This window comes from Pan paniscus, chromosome 1 (genome assembly GCF_029289425.2).
Source record: "Pan paniscus chromosome 1, NHGRI_mPanPan1-v2.0_pri, whole genome shotgun sequence".
Lineage (NCBI taxonomy): Eukaryota > Metazoa > Chordata > Mammalia > Primates > Hominidae > Pan > Pan paniscus.
In genome coordinates, this window is record NC_073249.2 from 96,735,447 (window position 1) to 96,754,155 (window position 18,709).

An 18,709-nucleotide genomic window follows, 5' to 3' on the forward strand; every position below is an offset into this window, starting at 1 on the left:
GGGTACATGTGATATTTTGTTACATGGATCAAATGTATAATGATAAAGTCATGATATTAGGAAATTTAGGACATTCATCACCTTGAGCATTTATCATTTCTTTCTTTGTTGGAAACATTTTAATTCCTCTCTTCTAGCTATTTTGAAAAATACAATATGTTGTTGTAAACTGTAGTCACCCTACTCTGCTATCAAATTTTAAAACTTACTCCTTTTTAAAAATTTTTTATTATACTTTAAGTTCTGGGGTACATGTGCAGAATGTGTAGGTTTGTTACATAGGTATACATGTGTCATGGTTGTTTGCCGAACCCATCAACCCATTATCTATATTAGGTATTTCTCTTAATGCTATCCCTCCCATAGCCCCTCACTCCCCAACAGGCCCCAGTGTGTGATATTCCCCTCCCTGTGTCCATGGGTTCTCATTGTTCAACTCCCACTTATGAGTGAGAACATGCGGTGTTTGGTTTTCTGTTCTTGTGTTAGTTTGCTGAGAATGATGGTTTCCACCTTCATCCATCTCCCTGCAAAGGACACGAACTCATCCTCTTTTATGGCTGCATAGTATTCCATGGTGTATATGTGCCACATTTTCTTTATCCAGTCTATCATTGATGGGCATTTGGGTTGGTTCCAAGTCTTTGCTATTGTGAATAGTGCCACAATAAACATACGTGTGCATGTGTCTTTACAGTAGAGTGATTTATAATCCTTTGGGTATATACCCAGTAATGGTATTGCTGGATCAAACGGTATTTCTTTTTTTTTTTGTAAAGAGGGTTTTTTTAAAATTTTTTAAATTATTTATTTATTTATTTATTTATTATTATTATATTTTAAGTTTCAGGGTACATGTGCACAATGTGCAGGTTAGTTACATATGTATACATGTGCCATGCTGGTGTGCTGCACCCACTAACTTGTCATCTAGCATTAGGTATATCTCCCAATGCTATCCCTCCCCCCTCCCCCACCCCACAACAGTCCCCAGAGTGTGGTATTCCCCTTCCTGTGTCCATGTGCTCTCATTGTTCAATTCCCACCTATGAGAGAGAATATGCGGTGTTTGGTTTTTTGTTCTTGCGATAGTTTACTGAGAATGATGATTTCCAATTTCATCCATGTCCCTACAAAGGACACGAACTCATCATTTTTCATGGCTGCATAGTATTCCGTGGTGTATATGTGCCACATTTTCTTAATCCAGTCTATCGTTGTTGGACATTTGGGTTGGTTCCAAGTATTTGCTATTGTGAATAATGCCGCAATAAACATACGTGTGCATGTGTCTTTATAGCGGCATGATTTATAGTCCTTTGGGTATATACCCAGTAATGGGATGGCTGGGTCAAATGTTATTACTAGTTCTAGATCCCTGAGGAATCGCCACACTGACTTCCACAATGGTTGAACCAGTTTACAGTCCCACCAACAGTGTAAAAGTGTTCCTATTTCTCCACATCCTCTCCAGCACCTGTTGTTTCCTGACTTTTTAATGATTGCCATTCTAACTGGTGTGAGATGGTATCTCATTGTGGTTTTGATTTGCATTTCTCTGATGGCCAGTGATGGTGAGCATTTTTTCATGTGTTTTTTGGCTGCATAAATGTCTTCTTTTGAGAAGTGTCTGTTCATGTCCTTTGCCCACTTTTTGATGGGGTTGTTTGTTTTTTTCTTGTAAATTTGTCTGAGTTCATTGTAGATTCTGGATATTAGTCCTTTGTCAGATGAGTAGGTTGTGAAAATTTTCTCCCATTTTGTAGGTTGCCTGTTCACTCTGATGGTAGTTTCTTTTCCTGTGCAGAAGCTCTTTAGTTTAATTAGATCCCATTTGTCAATTTCGGCTTTTGTTGCCATTGCTTTTGGTGATTTAGACATGAAGTCCTTGCCCATGCCTATGTCCTGAATGGTATTGCCTAGGTTTTCTTCTAGGGTTTTTATGGTTTAGGTCTAACGTTTAAGTCTTTAATCCATCTTGAATTGATTTTTGTATAAGGTTTAAGGAAGGGATCCAGTTTCAGCTTTCTACATATGGCTAGCCAGTTTTTCCAGCACCATTTATTAAATAGGGAATCCTTTCCCCATTGCTTGTTTTTGTCAGGTTTGTCAAAGATCAGATAGTTGTAGATATGCGGCGTTATTTCTGAGGGCTCTGTTCTGTTCCATTGATCTATATCTCTGTTTTGATACCAGTACCATGCTGTTTTGGTTACTGTAGCCTTGTAGTATAGTTTGAAGTCAGGTAGTGTGATGCCTCCAGCTTTGTTCTTTTGGCTCAGGATTGACTTGGTGATGTGGGCTCTTTTTTGGTTCCATATGAACTTTAAAGTAGTTATTTCCAATTCTGTGAAGAAAGTCATTGGTAGCTTTATGGGGATGGCATTGAATCTATAAATTACGTTGGGCAGTATGCCCATTTTCACAATATTGATTCTTCCTACCCATGAGCATGGAATGCTCTTCCATTTATTTGTATCCTCTTTTATTTCCTTGAGCAGTGGTTTGTAGTTCTCCTTGAAGAGGTCCTTCACATCCCTTGTACGTTGGATTCCTAGGTATTTTATTCTCTTTGAAGCAATTGTGAATGGGAGTTCACTCATGATTTGGCTCTCTGTTTGTCTGTTATTGGTGTATAAGAATGCTTGTGATTTTTGTACATTGATTTTGTATCCTGAGACTTTGCTGAAGTTGCTTATCAGCTTAAGGAGATTTTGGGCTGAGACAATGGGGTTTTCTAGATATACAATCATGTCATCTGCAAACAGGGACAATTCGACTTCCTCTTTTCCTAATTGACTACCCTTTATTTCCTTCTCCTGCCTGACTGCCGTGGCCAGAACTTCCAACACTATGTTGAATAGGTGTGGTGAGAGAGGGCATCCCTGTCTTGTGCCAGTTTTCAAAGGGAATTTCTGTTTCTAGATCCTTGAGGAATCGCCACACTGTCTTCCACAATGGTTGAACAAATTTACACTCCCACCAACAGTGTAAAAGCATTCCTATTTCTCCACATCCTCTCCAGCATCTGTTGTTTTCCTGACTTTTTAATAATCATCCTTCTAACTGGCCTCAGATAGTATCTCACTGTGGTTTTGATTTGCATTCCTCTAATGACCAGTGATGATGAGCTTTTTTTCATATGTTTGTTGGCTGCATAAATGTCTTCTTTTGAGAAGTGTCTGTTCATATCCTTCTCCCACTTTTTGATGGGTTTTTTTTTCTTGTAAATTTGTTTAAGTTCTTTGTAGATTCTGGATATTAGCCCTTTGTCAGATGGGTAGATTGCAAAAATTTTCTCTCATTCTGTAGGTTGCCTGTTCACTCTGATGATAGTTTCTTTTGCTGTGCAGAAGCTCTTTAGTTTAATTAGATCCCATTTGTCAATTTTGGCTTTTGTTGCCATTGCTTTTGGTGTTTTAGTCGTGAAGTCTTTGCCCATGCCTATGTCCTGAATGGTATTGCCTACAAAATCAATGTGCAAAAATCATAAGCATTCCTATACACCAATAATAGACAGCAAAATCTTGAGTGAACTCTCATTCACAATTGCTACAAAAAGAATAAAATACCTAGAAATACAACTTACAAGGGATGTGAAGGACCTCTTCAAGTAGAACTACAAACCACTGCTCAAGGAAATAAGAGAGGACACAAACAAATGGTAAAACATTCCATGTTCATGGATAGGAAGAATTAGTATCGTGAAAATGGTCATACTGCCCAAAGTAATTAAGAGATTGAATGCTATCCCCATCAAGTGGAAAAAACTACTTTAAATTTCATATGGAACTAAAAAAAGAGCCTGCATAGCCAAGACAATCCTAAGCAAAAAGAACAAACCTGGGGGCATCACGCTACCTGACTTCAAACTATACTACAAGGCTACAGTAACCAAAACAGCATGGTACTGGTATCAAAACTGATATATAGACCAATGGAACAGAACAGAGGCCTCAGAAATAACACATCTATAACCATCTGATCTTTGACAAACAAAACTTACTCCTTTTATGTGTCTCTATGTTTGTACTCATTAACCAGTGTTTTTTCATTCTCCATCCCCTGAACACCCTTCCCTGCTTCTGGTATCTATCATGCTACTCTCTACCTTTATAGATCAGCTTTTATAGCTCCCACATATAAGTGAAAACATACAATATTTGTCTTTCTCTGCTTGATTTATTTTACTTATCATAATGACCTCCAGTTGAATCCATGTTGCTTCCAATGACAGGATTCTATTCGTTTTATTACAATGGAATACTATTTCTTTGCATGTATACACAATATTTTCTTTATCCATTTATTTGTTAATGGATGCTTAGATTACACATCTTTGCTATTGTGAATAGTGCTGCAATAACCATGGGAGTTTAGGCATCCTTTTCATAATCTGATTTCTTTTTCCTTTGGATAGATACACAGCAGTTGGATTGTTGGATTGAATGATAGTTCTATTTTTAGTTTTTTTGGAGAAATCTTCTTACTGTTTTCCATGGTGGCTGTACTAACTTATATTCCCCCCAAGAGCATGTAAGACTTTTTCTTTACATCCTCTTCAGCACCTGCTATTTTGTTTTAAACTTTTATTTTAAGTTCAGGGGTAAATGTGCAGGTTTGTTATATACTTCAACTTGTGTCATAGGGGTTTAGCATACAGCAATTTCATCACCTAGGTATTAATTCTGGTACTCATTAGTTATTTTTTGTGATCCTTTCCTTCCCCATAACCATCACCCTGTGGTAGGCTCCATTGTCTGCAGTTCCCCTCTATGTGTCCATGTGTTCTCATCATTTAACTTGCTGTTATAAGTGAAACATGTTGTATTTGGTTTTATGTTTCTGCATTAGTTTGCTAAGCATAATGGCCTCCAGCTCCATACATGTACCTGTAAAGGACACAGTCTCATTTCTTCTTATGGCTGCATAGAATTTCATGGTATATATGTACCACTTTTCCTTTATCTAGTCTTTTATCAATGGGCACTTAGTTTGATTCTATGTCTTTGCTATTATGAATAGTGCTGCAATGAACATAACACATTCATGTGTCTTTATGATAGAATGGTTTATATTCCTCTAGGTATATACCAAGTAATGGGATTGCTGGTTTTAATGGTAGTTCTTCAATTTTAATTCCTTGAGTAATTGCTACCCTGTATTCCACAATGTTTGAACTAATTTACACTTCCACCAACAGTGTATAAGCATTTATTTTCTCTACAACCTCTCTAGCACCTTTTATTTTTTTTGACTTTTTAATAGCCATCTGACTGGTGTGAGACTCTATCTCATTGTGGTTTTGATTTGCATTTCTCCAGTGATCCGTGACATTGAACTTTTTTTCACATGCTTCTTGGCCACATGTATGTCTCCTTTTGAAAGTGTCTGTTCTTGTCTTTTGTTCACTTTTCAAAGGGGCTGTTTATTTTTCATGTAAGTTTGTTCAAATTCCTTATAGATGCTGGATATTAGACGTTTGTAAGATGTGTAGCTTGCAGTATTTTCAGTAGAGATGGGGTTTCACCATGTTATAGTGCTATAAATTTCCCTCTTAACACTGCTTTAGCTGTGTCCCAGAGATTTTGGTATTTTGTAGCTTAAGAACTTATTGATTTTTTTCCTTAATTTGATTATTTACCCAAAAGACATTCAGAAGCATGTTGTTGAATTTCTAAGTAATTGTATGTTTTTGAGTGAATTTCTTAGTCTTGATTGGTAATTTCATTGCACTGTGGTTTGAGAAATTGGTTGTTATGATTTCAGTCCTTTTGTATTTGCTGAGGAGAGTTTTATATCCTATCATGTGATGGATTTTAGACTATGTGCCACGTGGCAATAAGAACAATATATATTCTATTGTTCTTAGGTGGACAGTTGTGGATTATTAGCAGGTAAATTTGATCCAGTGCTGTGTTTTGGTAGTGAGTAGCATTGTTAATTTTCTGTCTCTTTGATGTGTCTAATACTGTCTCTGTGATGTTTCAGTCTCCCACTATTATTATGTGGGAGTCTAAGTATCTTTGAAGGTCTCTAAGAACTTGATTTATAAATCTGAGTTCTCCTGTGTTGGGTGCACATATATTTAAGATAGTTAGGTCTTCTTGTTGATTTGATTCCTTTACCATTATGAAATGTTTTAGTCCTTTTCTGATGTTTGTTGGTTTAAAGTCTCCTTTGACTGAAATTAGGATGGCAACACCTGCTTTTTTCTGTTTTTTGTTTGTTTGTTTGCTTGGTAGATTTTTCTCCATCCCCTTACTTTGAGCCTATGTGGGTCATTATATGTGAGTTTGGTCTCTTGAACACAGCACACCAATGGATCTTGGTTCTTTTATTAGCTTGTCACTCTGGGTTTTAATTGGGGCATTTAGTCCATTTACATTCAAGGTTAGTATTGATACATGTGGATTTGATTGTGTCATGATGTTAGCTGGTTATTCTGAAAACTTGTTTATGTGGTTGCTTTATAGTGTCACTGGTTGTGTACTACAGTGTGTTTCTGTAGTTGCTGGTAATTGTCTTTCTATATTTACTGCCCCCTCTAGTAAGGTAGGTCTGGTGGTAACAAATTCCCTTAGCCTTTGCTTGTCTGAAAAGGATCTTTTTTCTCTTTAAGTTATGAAACTGAGTTTGACTAGTTATGAAATTCTGGGTTGGTATTTCTTTTCTCTAAGAATGTTGTATATTGGCTCCCAGTCTCTTCTGGACTATATAGGTTCTGCTGAGAGGTCTGCTGTTAGTCTGATGGGCTTCCCTATGTAGGTAACTTGACCTTTCTCTCTAGCTGCCTTTAGCATTTATTCTTTCATTTGACCTTGAAGAATCTGATGATTATTTGTCTTGCAGATGATGTTCTTCTGTAGTATCTTACTAGGGTTCTCTGCATTTTCTGAATTTGAATGTCTGCCTCTCTAGCTGGGTTGGGTAAGTTCTCACGGATGATATCTTGAAACACATTTTCAAGTTGGTTACACTCTTCCCATCTCTTTCAGCAACACCAATGAGTCACTAATTTGATTTCTTTACAAAATACCATATTTATCTGAGGCTTTGTTCATTCCTTTTCATTCGTTTCTCTCTCTCTTGTCTGACTGTCTTATTTCAGAAAGTCAGTGTTTGAGCTCTGGGATTCTTTTCTCTGCTTGGTCCATTCAGAAATTAATGCTCATGATTGCATTAGAACATAACAAATAATAAATTTTGTAGTGTTTTTCAGCTCTATCTGGTAGGTTATGTTCTTTTCTATACTGGCTATTTTGTCTGTCAGCTCCTGCGTCGTTTTATTGTGATTCTTAGTTTCCTTGGATTGGGTTTCAACATAGTCTTCCACATCAATGATCTTCCTTCCTATCCATATCGAAATTCCATTTCTGCCACTTCAGCCATCCTGGCTCAGTTCAAAACCCTTGCTAGAGAGACTGTGTGGTTGTTTGGAGGAACAAAGACACTCTGGCTTCTTGAGTTGTCAGAGTTCTTGTGCTGATTCTTTCTTATCTTCATGTGCTTATATTCCTTCAATCTTTGAAGTTGCTGACATTTGGATGGGTTTTAATTTCTTTTATCTCATTTGATAACCTTGAGGTTTTGATTGTGGTATAATGTCAATTCAGATGACTGGCTTCATCTCTGAAAGATTTTAGGGTCCCAACATTCAGCTCCCAATTCCTGGACTGCATGCTATAACTCTGAGTGAAGTGTGTCAGGCTTGACTTTGTTCTTTGGCTCCTCCAGGTTAGGAATCCACTGTGCTATGGAGGCTGAGGTGCTCCCTGACCCCTGTTCACTACACTCTGATGGGTGGTGTCAGCCAAAGTGTTTTGCAGCGTGGTGGCAGTGGGGTCCATTCTTGTTTGTATGTGTCAAGAGCAGTGGCAGCATGGCAGGGTGCATACTATTGGGCTGGGGGCAGGGTTCTTGCAGGTGCTAGGGTACCTGCCTCTGTGGGGACGTTCACGACAGTGGTGAAGGCATTGTGGCTTCGGGCTGTAGGGGGTCCCTGCTGGTTACTGTGTGTGCTGTCACACTTGTAGTGTTGTTGGTATATGGGTAGGGTGCTGGTGGGTGCAGGTCTGTGTCTTTTTTCTGTGTGCTGCAGTTAAGGGTGGTTGTTTGGGGTGCAGGAGTTTCCATTGTTTTCATTGCCTGGTTTCACTCCCATTGTTGGCATGGGGTATACACTGGCATGGGCGGTGCACTGGCAGGGATGGGGTTGGCTGGCTATGTGACTGCAATGGCTATCACCAGGGAGAATGGACTGACTGTACTGTCACTGCAGCAGTGACAGGGCAGGATGCACACTCTCACATCTACTGGTGAGAAGAGGAAAGCAAAACCCACTCATGCACTCACATGCTGGCAAAGTGATATGGGGTGTTGCTCTGGGCCCCAGGGAGGCTGCAGTGTTAGGAGTGAGCAGGTGGGCTTGTGGGTGACCCTGGGTGGCTGCCCCACTGGAGTTCTCCATTTGTTAGCTGTGATCTCCCAGCACAGACGCTAAAATGTGGGTCCCAAGGTCGCCCGAGTTTGCCCTGCAAGGAAATGCATCCAGGCTGGCACCCCAGGAGAGACCAGCTGACCAGGGGGTGCTCAGGTCAGACTGTCCCCATCTGAAGGGCAAGATTGCCACGCAGAATTCAGGTCCAACAGCTCCCCAGGGGCTAAAGTCTGCTATGTGAGTAAGTTGAGCCTAGGGAGATGGCCATCCCTGGCCCTGCTCCATTACAGACACTCCCCTACCAAACCCTTTAGGCTCCACATCAGCTGGCATGCTGCCCCTGTCACTTCCCTAAGCAGCTCTCCCTGCCAACTGGAGCATCCCTGGTGGTTAAGGGGGTCTCCCCCTGCTGGGATTCCAGAGGCCCATGGCGAGAGTGGGTTGTTCCCTGTCGGTTCAACTCAGCTGTTCCCCTGGAGTCACTGGAGGCCAGGAACCAGTCCTGGTGTATAGTGTCCCTGTGCAGGGCTCCTAACTTTCTCTCTTTTCAGCCTCGTTTCTGGGTCTTCCCTTGGTTCACTCTCAGTGCCTTCCCTCTGAATATCTGTTAGAAGTGCACTTGTTACCTCGGTCCCTTAGTGGCAGCTGTTCCACCTGGCTGCATCCAGTTGGCCATCTTGCCCAGAGCCAAAGGAATTATCTGGGATGTTAAATGTTTTTGAGTGTTTTTTATTTCAATATTCATGAGAAATATTGTTCTGTAGTTTTCATTTCTTGTAGGGTCTTTGTCTGGTTTTTGTATCAGGGTAATGGCGGGCCTCATGGAACAAGACAGGAAGTAGTCTCTATTTTCAGTTTTCTTTTTTGAAGATTTTGAGAAGGATTTTTTTACATTTATCCAGTAAATCTTTCTGGTTCAACACCTTTCTTTCTAGTGAGATTTTAGATTAGTGATTCAATCACCTTGCTTATTATATATCTATTCAAATTATCTATTTCTTCATGATTTGATTTGGTATACAGTATATTTCTAAGAATTTGTTCATTTTAACTGCGTTATTTAATAAGCTGACATAGAATTCTTTATAGTTTCCTCTTCAAATTGTTTTCATTTCTGTAAAATCAGTAGTAGCCTTCCTCCTTTCTTTTAAGAATTTAGGTATTTGAGTCTTACATCATTTTTTATTCCTGTAGTTAATCTGTCTAAAGATTTGTCAAGTCTGTTGATCTTTTCAAAGAAATAAAACTTAATGTTATTGATTTTTCTCTACTGTTTGCTTGTCCTTTATTAGTATCTCTACGCTAGGCTCATATTTTCTTTTTTGGGGTTCATCTTACTTTACTTTTTGTAGTTTCTTAAGTGTAACATGAGATTATTGATCTGAGATTTTTTTTACATTAAAAATGTATGTGGTTATGGCTATAAATTTTCCTGTTAGCACTGCTTTTTGCTGCAACCCATAAGTTTTGGCATGATGTGTTTTGTTGTCAGTAGTCTCAAGTGATTTCTAATTTTCCCTATGATTTCATATTTGACTTGTTGGTTAAGAGTGTGTTGTTTAATTTCCACAAATTTGTGAAATTTGCTGTTTTAATTTGATTATGTTTTTAGTTTTATTTCCTTGTGATTGGAAAAGTCCATTGCATGATTTTAGTCTTTTAAAATATATTAACTTGTTTTGTAGCCTAATACGTGGTCTATCCTGGAGAGTGTTCTTCCATGTTCTCTTGAGAAAACTGTAAGGAGTATCCTGCTGCTGTTGGGTGGAGTGTTCTATATTTGTCTGTTTGGTCCAATTGGCTTATTTATTTAAGTCGTCTATTGTTTCGAACTTCTATTATTCTAGCCATGAGAATTCACTAATGAGAATTCACTAAATATTCACTGACAGTGAATTATTTGAGTTTTCAACATTTATTATAGACCTATCAACTTCTTTTAATTTCTCTCACTGTATCTTCATATATTTTGTAGTTCTGATGTTTAGTAAATGTATGTTTATAACTTCTCTATTTTCTTGGTGAACAAATCTCTATCAATACATGTGTCTTTTGTTGAGTCTTATAACAGTTCTCAACTTAAAGTTAATTGTGTCTGATGTTAGTGTAGCCACCTCTGGTCTCTTTTGGCTACCATTTACATGAAGTATCTTTTTCCATCCTATTACTTTCACCTTCTTTGTGTCTTTAGCTGTAAAGTTAGTCTCTTTTAAACAATAAATAGTTGAATTTTTTTTCTTTTCGATTCATTCTTCCAATTTGTATTGTTGGGAAGAATTTAATTCATTCACATTTAAAGTAATTACTGATAAAGAAGGTCTTCTTTCTGCATTTAGTCTTTTCTGTATAATGTTTGTTTTTCAATACTGTCTGATTTATGTTTATTTGATTTTTTTAGTGAAACTATTTTATTGCCTTTTATCTTTTGTGTATACTTGAAAATGTTATTGTGGTTTCAATGGGGATAATATATTATATCCTAAAGTTATAGTAATCTATTTGAATTAACACTCGTTTAACTTCAATTGCATCGAAATGTTGACTCATACCCAGCCTGGCCAACATGGCGAAACCCTGTCTCTACTAAAAATACAAAAATTACCTGGGTGTGGTGGCACATGCCCGTAATTTCACTACTAAGGAGGCTGAGGAAAGAATTGCTTGAGCCCAGAGGTGGAGGTTGCAGTGAGCCAAGATCATGCCACTGCATTCCACACTGGGTGATGCAGTGAGATTGTCAAAAAGAAAAAAAAAGTTGACTCATACAAACCTATCCTGTTTTTATGTTGAGTCACAAATTACGTCTTTATACATTGTGTGTTCACTAACACAGACTTGTAATTATATTGTATTTATTTGCATTTTAAATCTTGTAGAAAATAAAAAGTGGAGTTACAAGCTAAAATTTCAATAATGCTGGCTTTTATGTACCAGTGTACATTTATCAGAGATTTTTATATCTTCATATAGTTTATCTCCAGCATCCTGAAATTCAACCTGAGAGTCTCTCTTTATAATTTTTCATACACAAAATCTAGGGCCAATGAAGTGCCTCAAGTTTTAATTTCTGGAAATGCCATAATTTTGCCTTCATTTTAAAGGACAATTTTGCCATGTGTAGAATTCTAGGTTGAAAGTGTTTTATTTTAGGGCTTTAAATATGTCATCCCACTACCTGCTGATCTCTAAAGTTTCTGATGAGCATTTGGTCACCTACTTCTTAAGGATTTCTTCGATATGATGATTCACTTCCCTCTTACTGCTTTCAAGATTCTCTTTTGATAATTTGATTGTAATGTGTGTCACGGTGGGTGTCACCGAATTCATTGAACTCGGAGTTTGTTGCACTTTTTGGATGTGTAATTTTGTCTTTTACAGAAATCATACAAATGGGCCTATAGCCTTTGAGACTGACTTTTCTTATGTATCAGTTTGCATTTCAAATTCAACTATGTCTTTGTGAGTCTCGACACGTCATTCCATGTTATCACTGCGCAGCATTCCATTGCATGGGTGTGATGTACCACAGTTTATCGATTCAATTATTGAAGGATATCTTGGTAGATCACAGATAGTGGATTTTATGACTAAAGCTGCTATAATTATTTGAATGCACATTATTTTTTATTTTATTTTATTATTATATTATACTTTAAGTTTTAGGGTACAAATGCACAATGTGCAGGTTAGTTACATATGTATACAGAATGCACATTATTTTTTGTCAAGATATTTTAAAATGTACTAGATCAATTTTTGAATGTGTTATTGCGGGATCATATCATAAAGTTATGCTTATCTTTTAAGATTGTAAGTTAGTTTGGATTTTTTTCATAGTGTTTATATTTTATTTAACCTTTCTCAAACTTACAGTAGAATTTTCAGGTCTCTCATCCTATGTTAGAGTTCAGACAGTCTTTTCTCTCCAAATTTTTTCACAATTTTATTTGTGTTTCTTTGTTTTCCTTTTGAGTTTTTTTTTTTTGAGGGAGACCACAGCCTATGCACGTTCACTTTCTTCAAAAGATTCTTACAAGGAGAAGTGTCTGATTCATTCCATCATTGACCACATAGCCTTCTTAATCTCATTAACACTAAGCATATAGGAGTACTTTATATTACTAATAGCTCTTGAATTTTGCTCTTAAATATTCGGGTCTAACATAAGGAGAAAATAAAAGTAGAATTTATAAGGTTTATACACTTTGGAAAGATTAGTGCTAATGAGGTATTCAGTTTTTTATAAGGATTTAGCCTAAAATTTAGGTAGTTTGCCAGCCGAAGTTTGTGATATTTAAATGAGCAATATTTTTATTGTCCTAAACAGCTAACCACAGTAACAGTAGACTAAATGGGAGATAACATTATATATTTTTTTGACACAGAATAAACCATTATATATATTTTCACACAGAATAAAAATATCTATACATGTTAATATTTTGCAAATCAATAAATCAACATACTGCTATTTATTGTTTTTAGATTTATTTTTTCTTGTACTAACTGAATTGAGAAGAAGTCCGTAGACAGTTCAAATAACATGGACAAATTAAAACTTTTTTTGTATCCTTTGTTCTAAGTTTCTGCTTAGGTTAACTCTCATTTGTAACACATAAGAACAAATGTGCAGAACAGGCTATCTTATTTCTGCACACTTCATTCAAATCATACATTTGCATTTGCTTTTTCCTAAAAACTTCTGGCACACACTTAAAACAAGGATTATATAAACAATCTTAAAGAGAAAGCTAATACCTTTCTTAACCATAAACAACTTGAAATCGATGTTTTGCCTCTATCTCTTTGATTAACCATGTGTTTCTTTACTATTTTGAGTATTATCTGTAGCCTGTGCTAAGTACTTTATATGCAGTCTCTGACTTAATTTTTTTTCTCATGACAATTTAGTGGTAGGTACTATTGTTATCACTATGTTCTATTATATTTATTACCTGTCTACTCATCATCCATTACTTCCAATTTCATCATATTACGGCCAATTTTATGATTTGTATCTGTCTGGGTCTTGGATAGTAGACAAACCCATTCCTGATTGTTTTTTACCCTAGGAAGATCTGCCAATTTTGGTGAACTGTTTTATAGATACATATGGATATTGGGTGTCTGTGGCTTCTGTGTACATATGTCACTGCTATGAGGATGGGGAATATTATCGGGGTTTTCTTCAAGAGAGATTTTAGAAGCGATGTGATCCAATGTAGAGCTATAACAATAAAGCAACTGCTACTTACATCCAGCCCCACCCTTGGTCTCTGGCCAAAAATGCTGAAAAGAAAAAAGACCATTATCTCACTAATTGAAAAATGGACAGGCTTGTCTGTTGTCAGTTTTTCAAAGTAGAATTTTAAGATTCTTACCTCAATAATAGGTAACATTTGGAGAATATTTTGAAAAGTAAAACAAGAAAATAAACATCATCTGTAATTTCACCAGCCATATAAAATCACATTTCATATATTGTTTCATATGTTTCCTATCTTTTAATAAATGTTGACAAAAATGTTGTCATGCTTTACGTATGTTTTAGTACAATTAGAATATTTTAAATTATATTAAATAATCTTCCAAAACATCCACCTTAATGATCTTCGCTATTCTACCTTATGTATGTTCTGTAATTTATCGGATTCAGCATGGAAGGACAAATGCTAGGCTTAGCCTTTCATTCAGAAATAAAAGCAGAAGGCAGATATGCATGGGTAGTTGCAGTTACCATATCTCTGAACATACCAAGAATATTTTACCATAATTCCTGTTTTTTAATTTTTTTCTATTTAATTTTAAAACTTTATTTGCCAGTACTATTTTGTTTAGTGGAATGTATAGTATTAAAATGTGAGATAAAATGTTGAATCAAGTATTAGACAAAATTAAAAGTGTTTGCACAAAGTGAATGGACTTCTATGAAATTATGTTATGTGAAAAAAAGAGCAATTCTCAAAAGGTTACATGATGTACAAATTCACTCAAATATTCTTAAAATAATGAAATCATAGAGATGGATAAAAGAGTAATATTTACTAGAGGTAAATATTTGGGAAAGGAGGGGTGGTTATGGCTATAAGTGGGGAGCAGAGGAGTCTTGTGGTAATGGAACAGTTATGTATCTTGACTGTAGTAGTAGCCAATGCTATGTACGTGATGTAAATTTCATAGCATTATAAACACAAACACACATGAGTGAATATATAATTAATAAAATTCAAATATACTTTCTGAATCGCAAAATGTTAAAGGTATCTGTTCTTTCCTGTCATTTTTAAGTACTAATAATTCATACTTAATGATCCCCTAGAAAATTATGGAGTAGAAGTAATAGGAATGAACCTAACTAAGCCTATCAGACTCTTAAAGAAGATAAAGCTAACCTCTTTAGACATGTAGATAGATGACAGATAAACTCATGGTATGTGAGTGTGAGTGTGTGTATGTGTGTGTGTGAAGTATGCCTCACTCTATGTTTCAGGGCCTGGATGTCATAACTTGGGGAAGCTGTGACTAGTAGCTGCCCCTCTTCATGTTGTGGCTGCTCTTCATGTACCTGGACTGTGAGGAACTCTGAGCTTCAAGTTCATCACCTCAACTTGTAAAGTGAGCCTGTCTGAGATGCTGGGGGCACTAGGGCTGCTGCCGCTGTGGTGCCTGCACTGCTGTGATAAACAGCCTGTTTGAGTGGGGTGTTCTCAGAAGGGGAGTCTCAGGGCATGACCCAAACTGTATTATCTCACACAGTGATCTCATTTGGCAGCCAATTCTCCAATTTTGCATGTTAGAAATCAGACATTTCTCTAAGGATCTGTGTTGTAGATGTGATGTGAGACTCTGGGGAGGAGTAGGGGACCTATTGAGTGAAGTTTGTTTACTTTACCCACTGTGCTTGGCATGTGTAATAGTCTATAGGAAGCATTTGGTGAGAACACTATTTGTAAACACCTGGCACAAAGGTGCTGACATGATAGTTGTATTTCTGCAGCATCTGGCCACGGTGATCTTGGCCAAAAGCTCTTCCTTAAAGACTGGAGCAATTGCAGATCTGGAAACCTAACCTGCTTAACTGAGAGGTGTGATGCTGGGTTGATTCAGTTTTCTTGCTCTATCTGGAGCATAGCTGGTGAGTGCTCCAAAGAATTTGAGTCACTCCTCTTCCTCTTTTTCCTTATCTTCCTCTTCCTTCTTTTTCTCCAATTATAAAATCACATTCTTGGAAAGCTTCCTGATCATTAGCCCAGATAAGAAAGCTCCAGCAGCATTGTTTTAAATGTTTAATATACAATGTTTAGTAAGCCCCATTGATTGCAGGAAGAGTTTTAAAAAGATGTGAAAGACATTCACATTGACAACATACGTATCGAGTGAACAATGTGTACTAAAATGGACAGATGAGAGGTATACGTTGGGGTGTGAGTTGATAATCTAGCAGGTTGTGGGGCTAGAGAGCTTTTGGAAAAGACAATGGAAGAACATACAAACAAATAAAAAAATACCATTTTTCAAAGACTAAAACCTGTTTGGAAAGAGAGGTAGAGAAAGCAAACACATAGGATCACACTGAGTTTATATTTTCCCCTAGATTTCAGACTTTAAGTGCTCTGACCTCTATTCTGGAAAACTTCTAATTATTTACATAAGATACTGTGAGTCTATGCATCTTGTTCTCTATATGATGTTCACAGGGAAACATACAGGCATGGTTCAATACATAGATTTAAAATGAATGCTTGTAACTTTAGTTCCCTTTTCTCCATTTCCTTAATGTGGTGAATAAGAGTACAGTTTTACAAATGAAAAGCCTGTAGTACACTCCCTTGATGGTAGCAGTGGCAAATGTACTGGAGAGACTGGATCTCACTCTGGTATCTGTCTTGGGACACAAGTGCCTCTTTGAGGGTTGTAGAAGACAACCCTCAAAGAGGAAAGGAATATAGGTGAAATCTGGGGTTCTGCGAGAGAAAGAGGTGGAGCAGAAAATTTCAGGCTTGAACAGGATCAACAGATGGCACAATGTGGTCAGTGCCTCCAAACCCAGAGGTAAATATGATGCTCCTCTGTTTACAGTTCCAGGGAGGAGAGTTGACCTGGCTGTGGTCATACAGCTTAGCAAAAAAATCTGGGGCCAGAACTCAGGCCTTTGTTAGGTCTCTCCTTCCTTCCAGCACATTGGCAAATCGTACAAGGAAAGTAGAGGTGGAGATGGGTTCATGTACAAACAATATGGCATTCAGCTAAAGTGGATCAGGGCAGGAAGTTTTATGACTTAGGGAAGGTGTAAGACAGGAAGCATTCATTGCCCCCAATCAAGAAAGAGAGCCCTTGACCACCAGTTAGAGAATCCCCCAAGTCCCTCTTTGCTGTCACTGAAACTGAGATCTAAGGCAGGGCCTCAGTGAGTCAGGGCACTTAATCCAGTGGAAAGATCCCAGAACAGGATATTTCCCAGTTTGAGAATCCCTGTCATGCCAGTTATGGATAGATTTGCATTTTAGTTGGGACATTGCTGGGCCAGCCCAGTTTTGGGTAGTTCCACTTCCTGCTGGGTGGGGTAGCAGGCCCTATAAAGAGGTTCTCTGCTCTACAACTCCTAAACTCCTGGTACTTGAGCACTGATCTGCTTTGGAGAACCTGGTGAGTCTGCTTCCTTGAGTTCTTCTGTTCTTTGTGCCCTGAAATGTTGAATTTAACCTGAATCCAGCAAGTTTGGTGGATCCAAACCTGTGATCATAGGTTTGATGGTACTTAGTTGATGGAACTACAGGATTAGACTACATGATACAGTGTTTTACACAGATTTTTAAAAAATGTACAATTATATGTCCATATGGACAGAGAAGTTAATAGGAAAGCTTTGGTTGGAAGAAAGGGATGAAGTATTTTTCTCTTTTCCATATTTTCCTGGTATCCTTTTCAAAGGTTTGTGTCTTAGCAGGTGTGAGAGCCAGTACTTCTTCCTGAACAGCCCTTGCTCTGTGCCCAAGTCAACCCACTGGTGCTTTACAACAGATAATGATGATAGGAATAGCTTGTGAGATTGCCCAGGAGGTCTGAACTTGTGACTGCCTTTCCTGAAGATGTCATTTTCATGGAATAACATGCTTGCTTCTTTATTATAGAGATGTTCTCTTTGGAAAAATTGTATGAGGAAAGGCAGGAATTCCTAGGGCTGATGAAACAACTTGCTAAAGTGGAAAGGAGAAGACAGGAAGTCATGAAAAGAGAGCTAAGAGTTTAAATAAATTTTTGGAGATTGGAGAAATAATATGCCATGGTATTACATAAGCTTTGGCTTCTCTCTCTGGAGGAGTCCATTCCTGTGAACACTGTCGTATCATTCCTTTCAGATTCTGAGACTCCAGCAGGATGTCTTATCAACAGCAGCAGTGCAAGCAGCCCTGCCAGCCACCTCCTGTGTGCCCCACGCCAAAGTGCCCAGAGCCATGTCCACCCCCGAAGTGCCCTGAGCCCTGCCCACCACCAAAGTGTCCACAGCCCTGCCCACCTCAGCAGTGCCAGCAAAAATGTCCTCCTGTGACACCTTCCCCACCCTGCCAGCCAAAGTGTCCACCCAAGAGCAAGTAACAGCTTCAGAATTCATCAGGAGCATGAAAGGATAAGGATAATTGGCTCACCTTGTTCCACAGCTTCACCTGCATCTTCTCATCAAAGCCTACCATGGATACACAGTTAGCTTCTTTCCTCTTAGCCAGTGATCTGCCCATGATGATCCCCGATAGCAAAAGGTTTCCTTTCTGAGGCTGCCATATTGCCACTGTCCAGGTGGAGACTGAGAAAGGAAGTCCTCAGCAGTGTCAGTTCCCAGAGCTTTGGAAGAAGGACCAGCAGCTCTGTCCCTGGGAACCATCAAAAAATGCTGTTGATGTTTTCTGTGTCTGTCTGTCACCTGGGCATGGGCTTCTAACACCTGTGCAATTGTCACTTTTCTTTCACTCCCTGAATAAAATATCTTTGCATACGTATTTGTGAATGGATCTTTTGTTTCTTTTCAAATCTGCTTTATTAGTAAAATTATATAATCATTTGGGGTTATTTCCACCTTTCTTTCAACCACAGTCAGAATCTTAAAATTTGGGTCATATCAAAGATTATGTCTGTATTATTTAAACCACTTTTATTTTCCTTAATTAGTGTTTGATTGATTTGAGGAACATATTATTCAACTTCTGTGAATGTCAATCTCTTTATTGCAAAGCGACCAAAATAACATTTACTTAACAAACTAGTCTTGGGATA

The 18,709-nt window shown here is 37.8% G+C and overlaps 1 protein-coding gene across 1 annotated transcript; it reads left to right on the top strand.

Annotated features, from left to right (window-relative positions):
• Positions 1–17,767: 17,767 nt before the first annotated feature.
• LOC100968942 (small proline-rich protein 2E) lies at positions 17,768–18,435 on the top strand. The gene has a single exon (XM_057300865.2). The coding sequence runs from the start codon at positions 17,819–17,821 to the stop codon at positions 18,035–18,037; it is 219 nt and encodes a 72-aa protein (XP_057156848.1). The 5' UTR covers positions 17,768–17,818; the 3' UTR covers positions 18,038–18,435.
• The last annotated feature ends 274 nt before the right edge of the window (positions 18,436–18,709 follow it).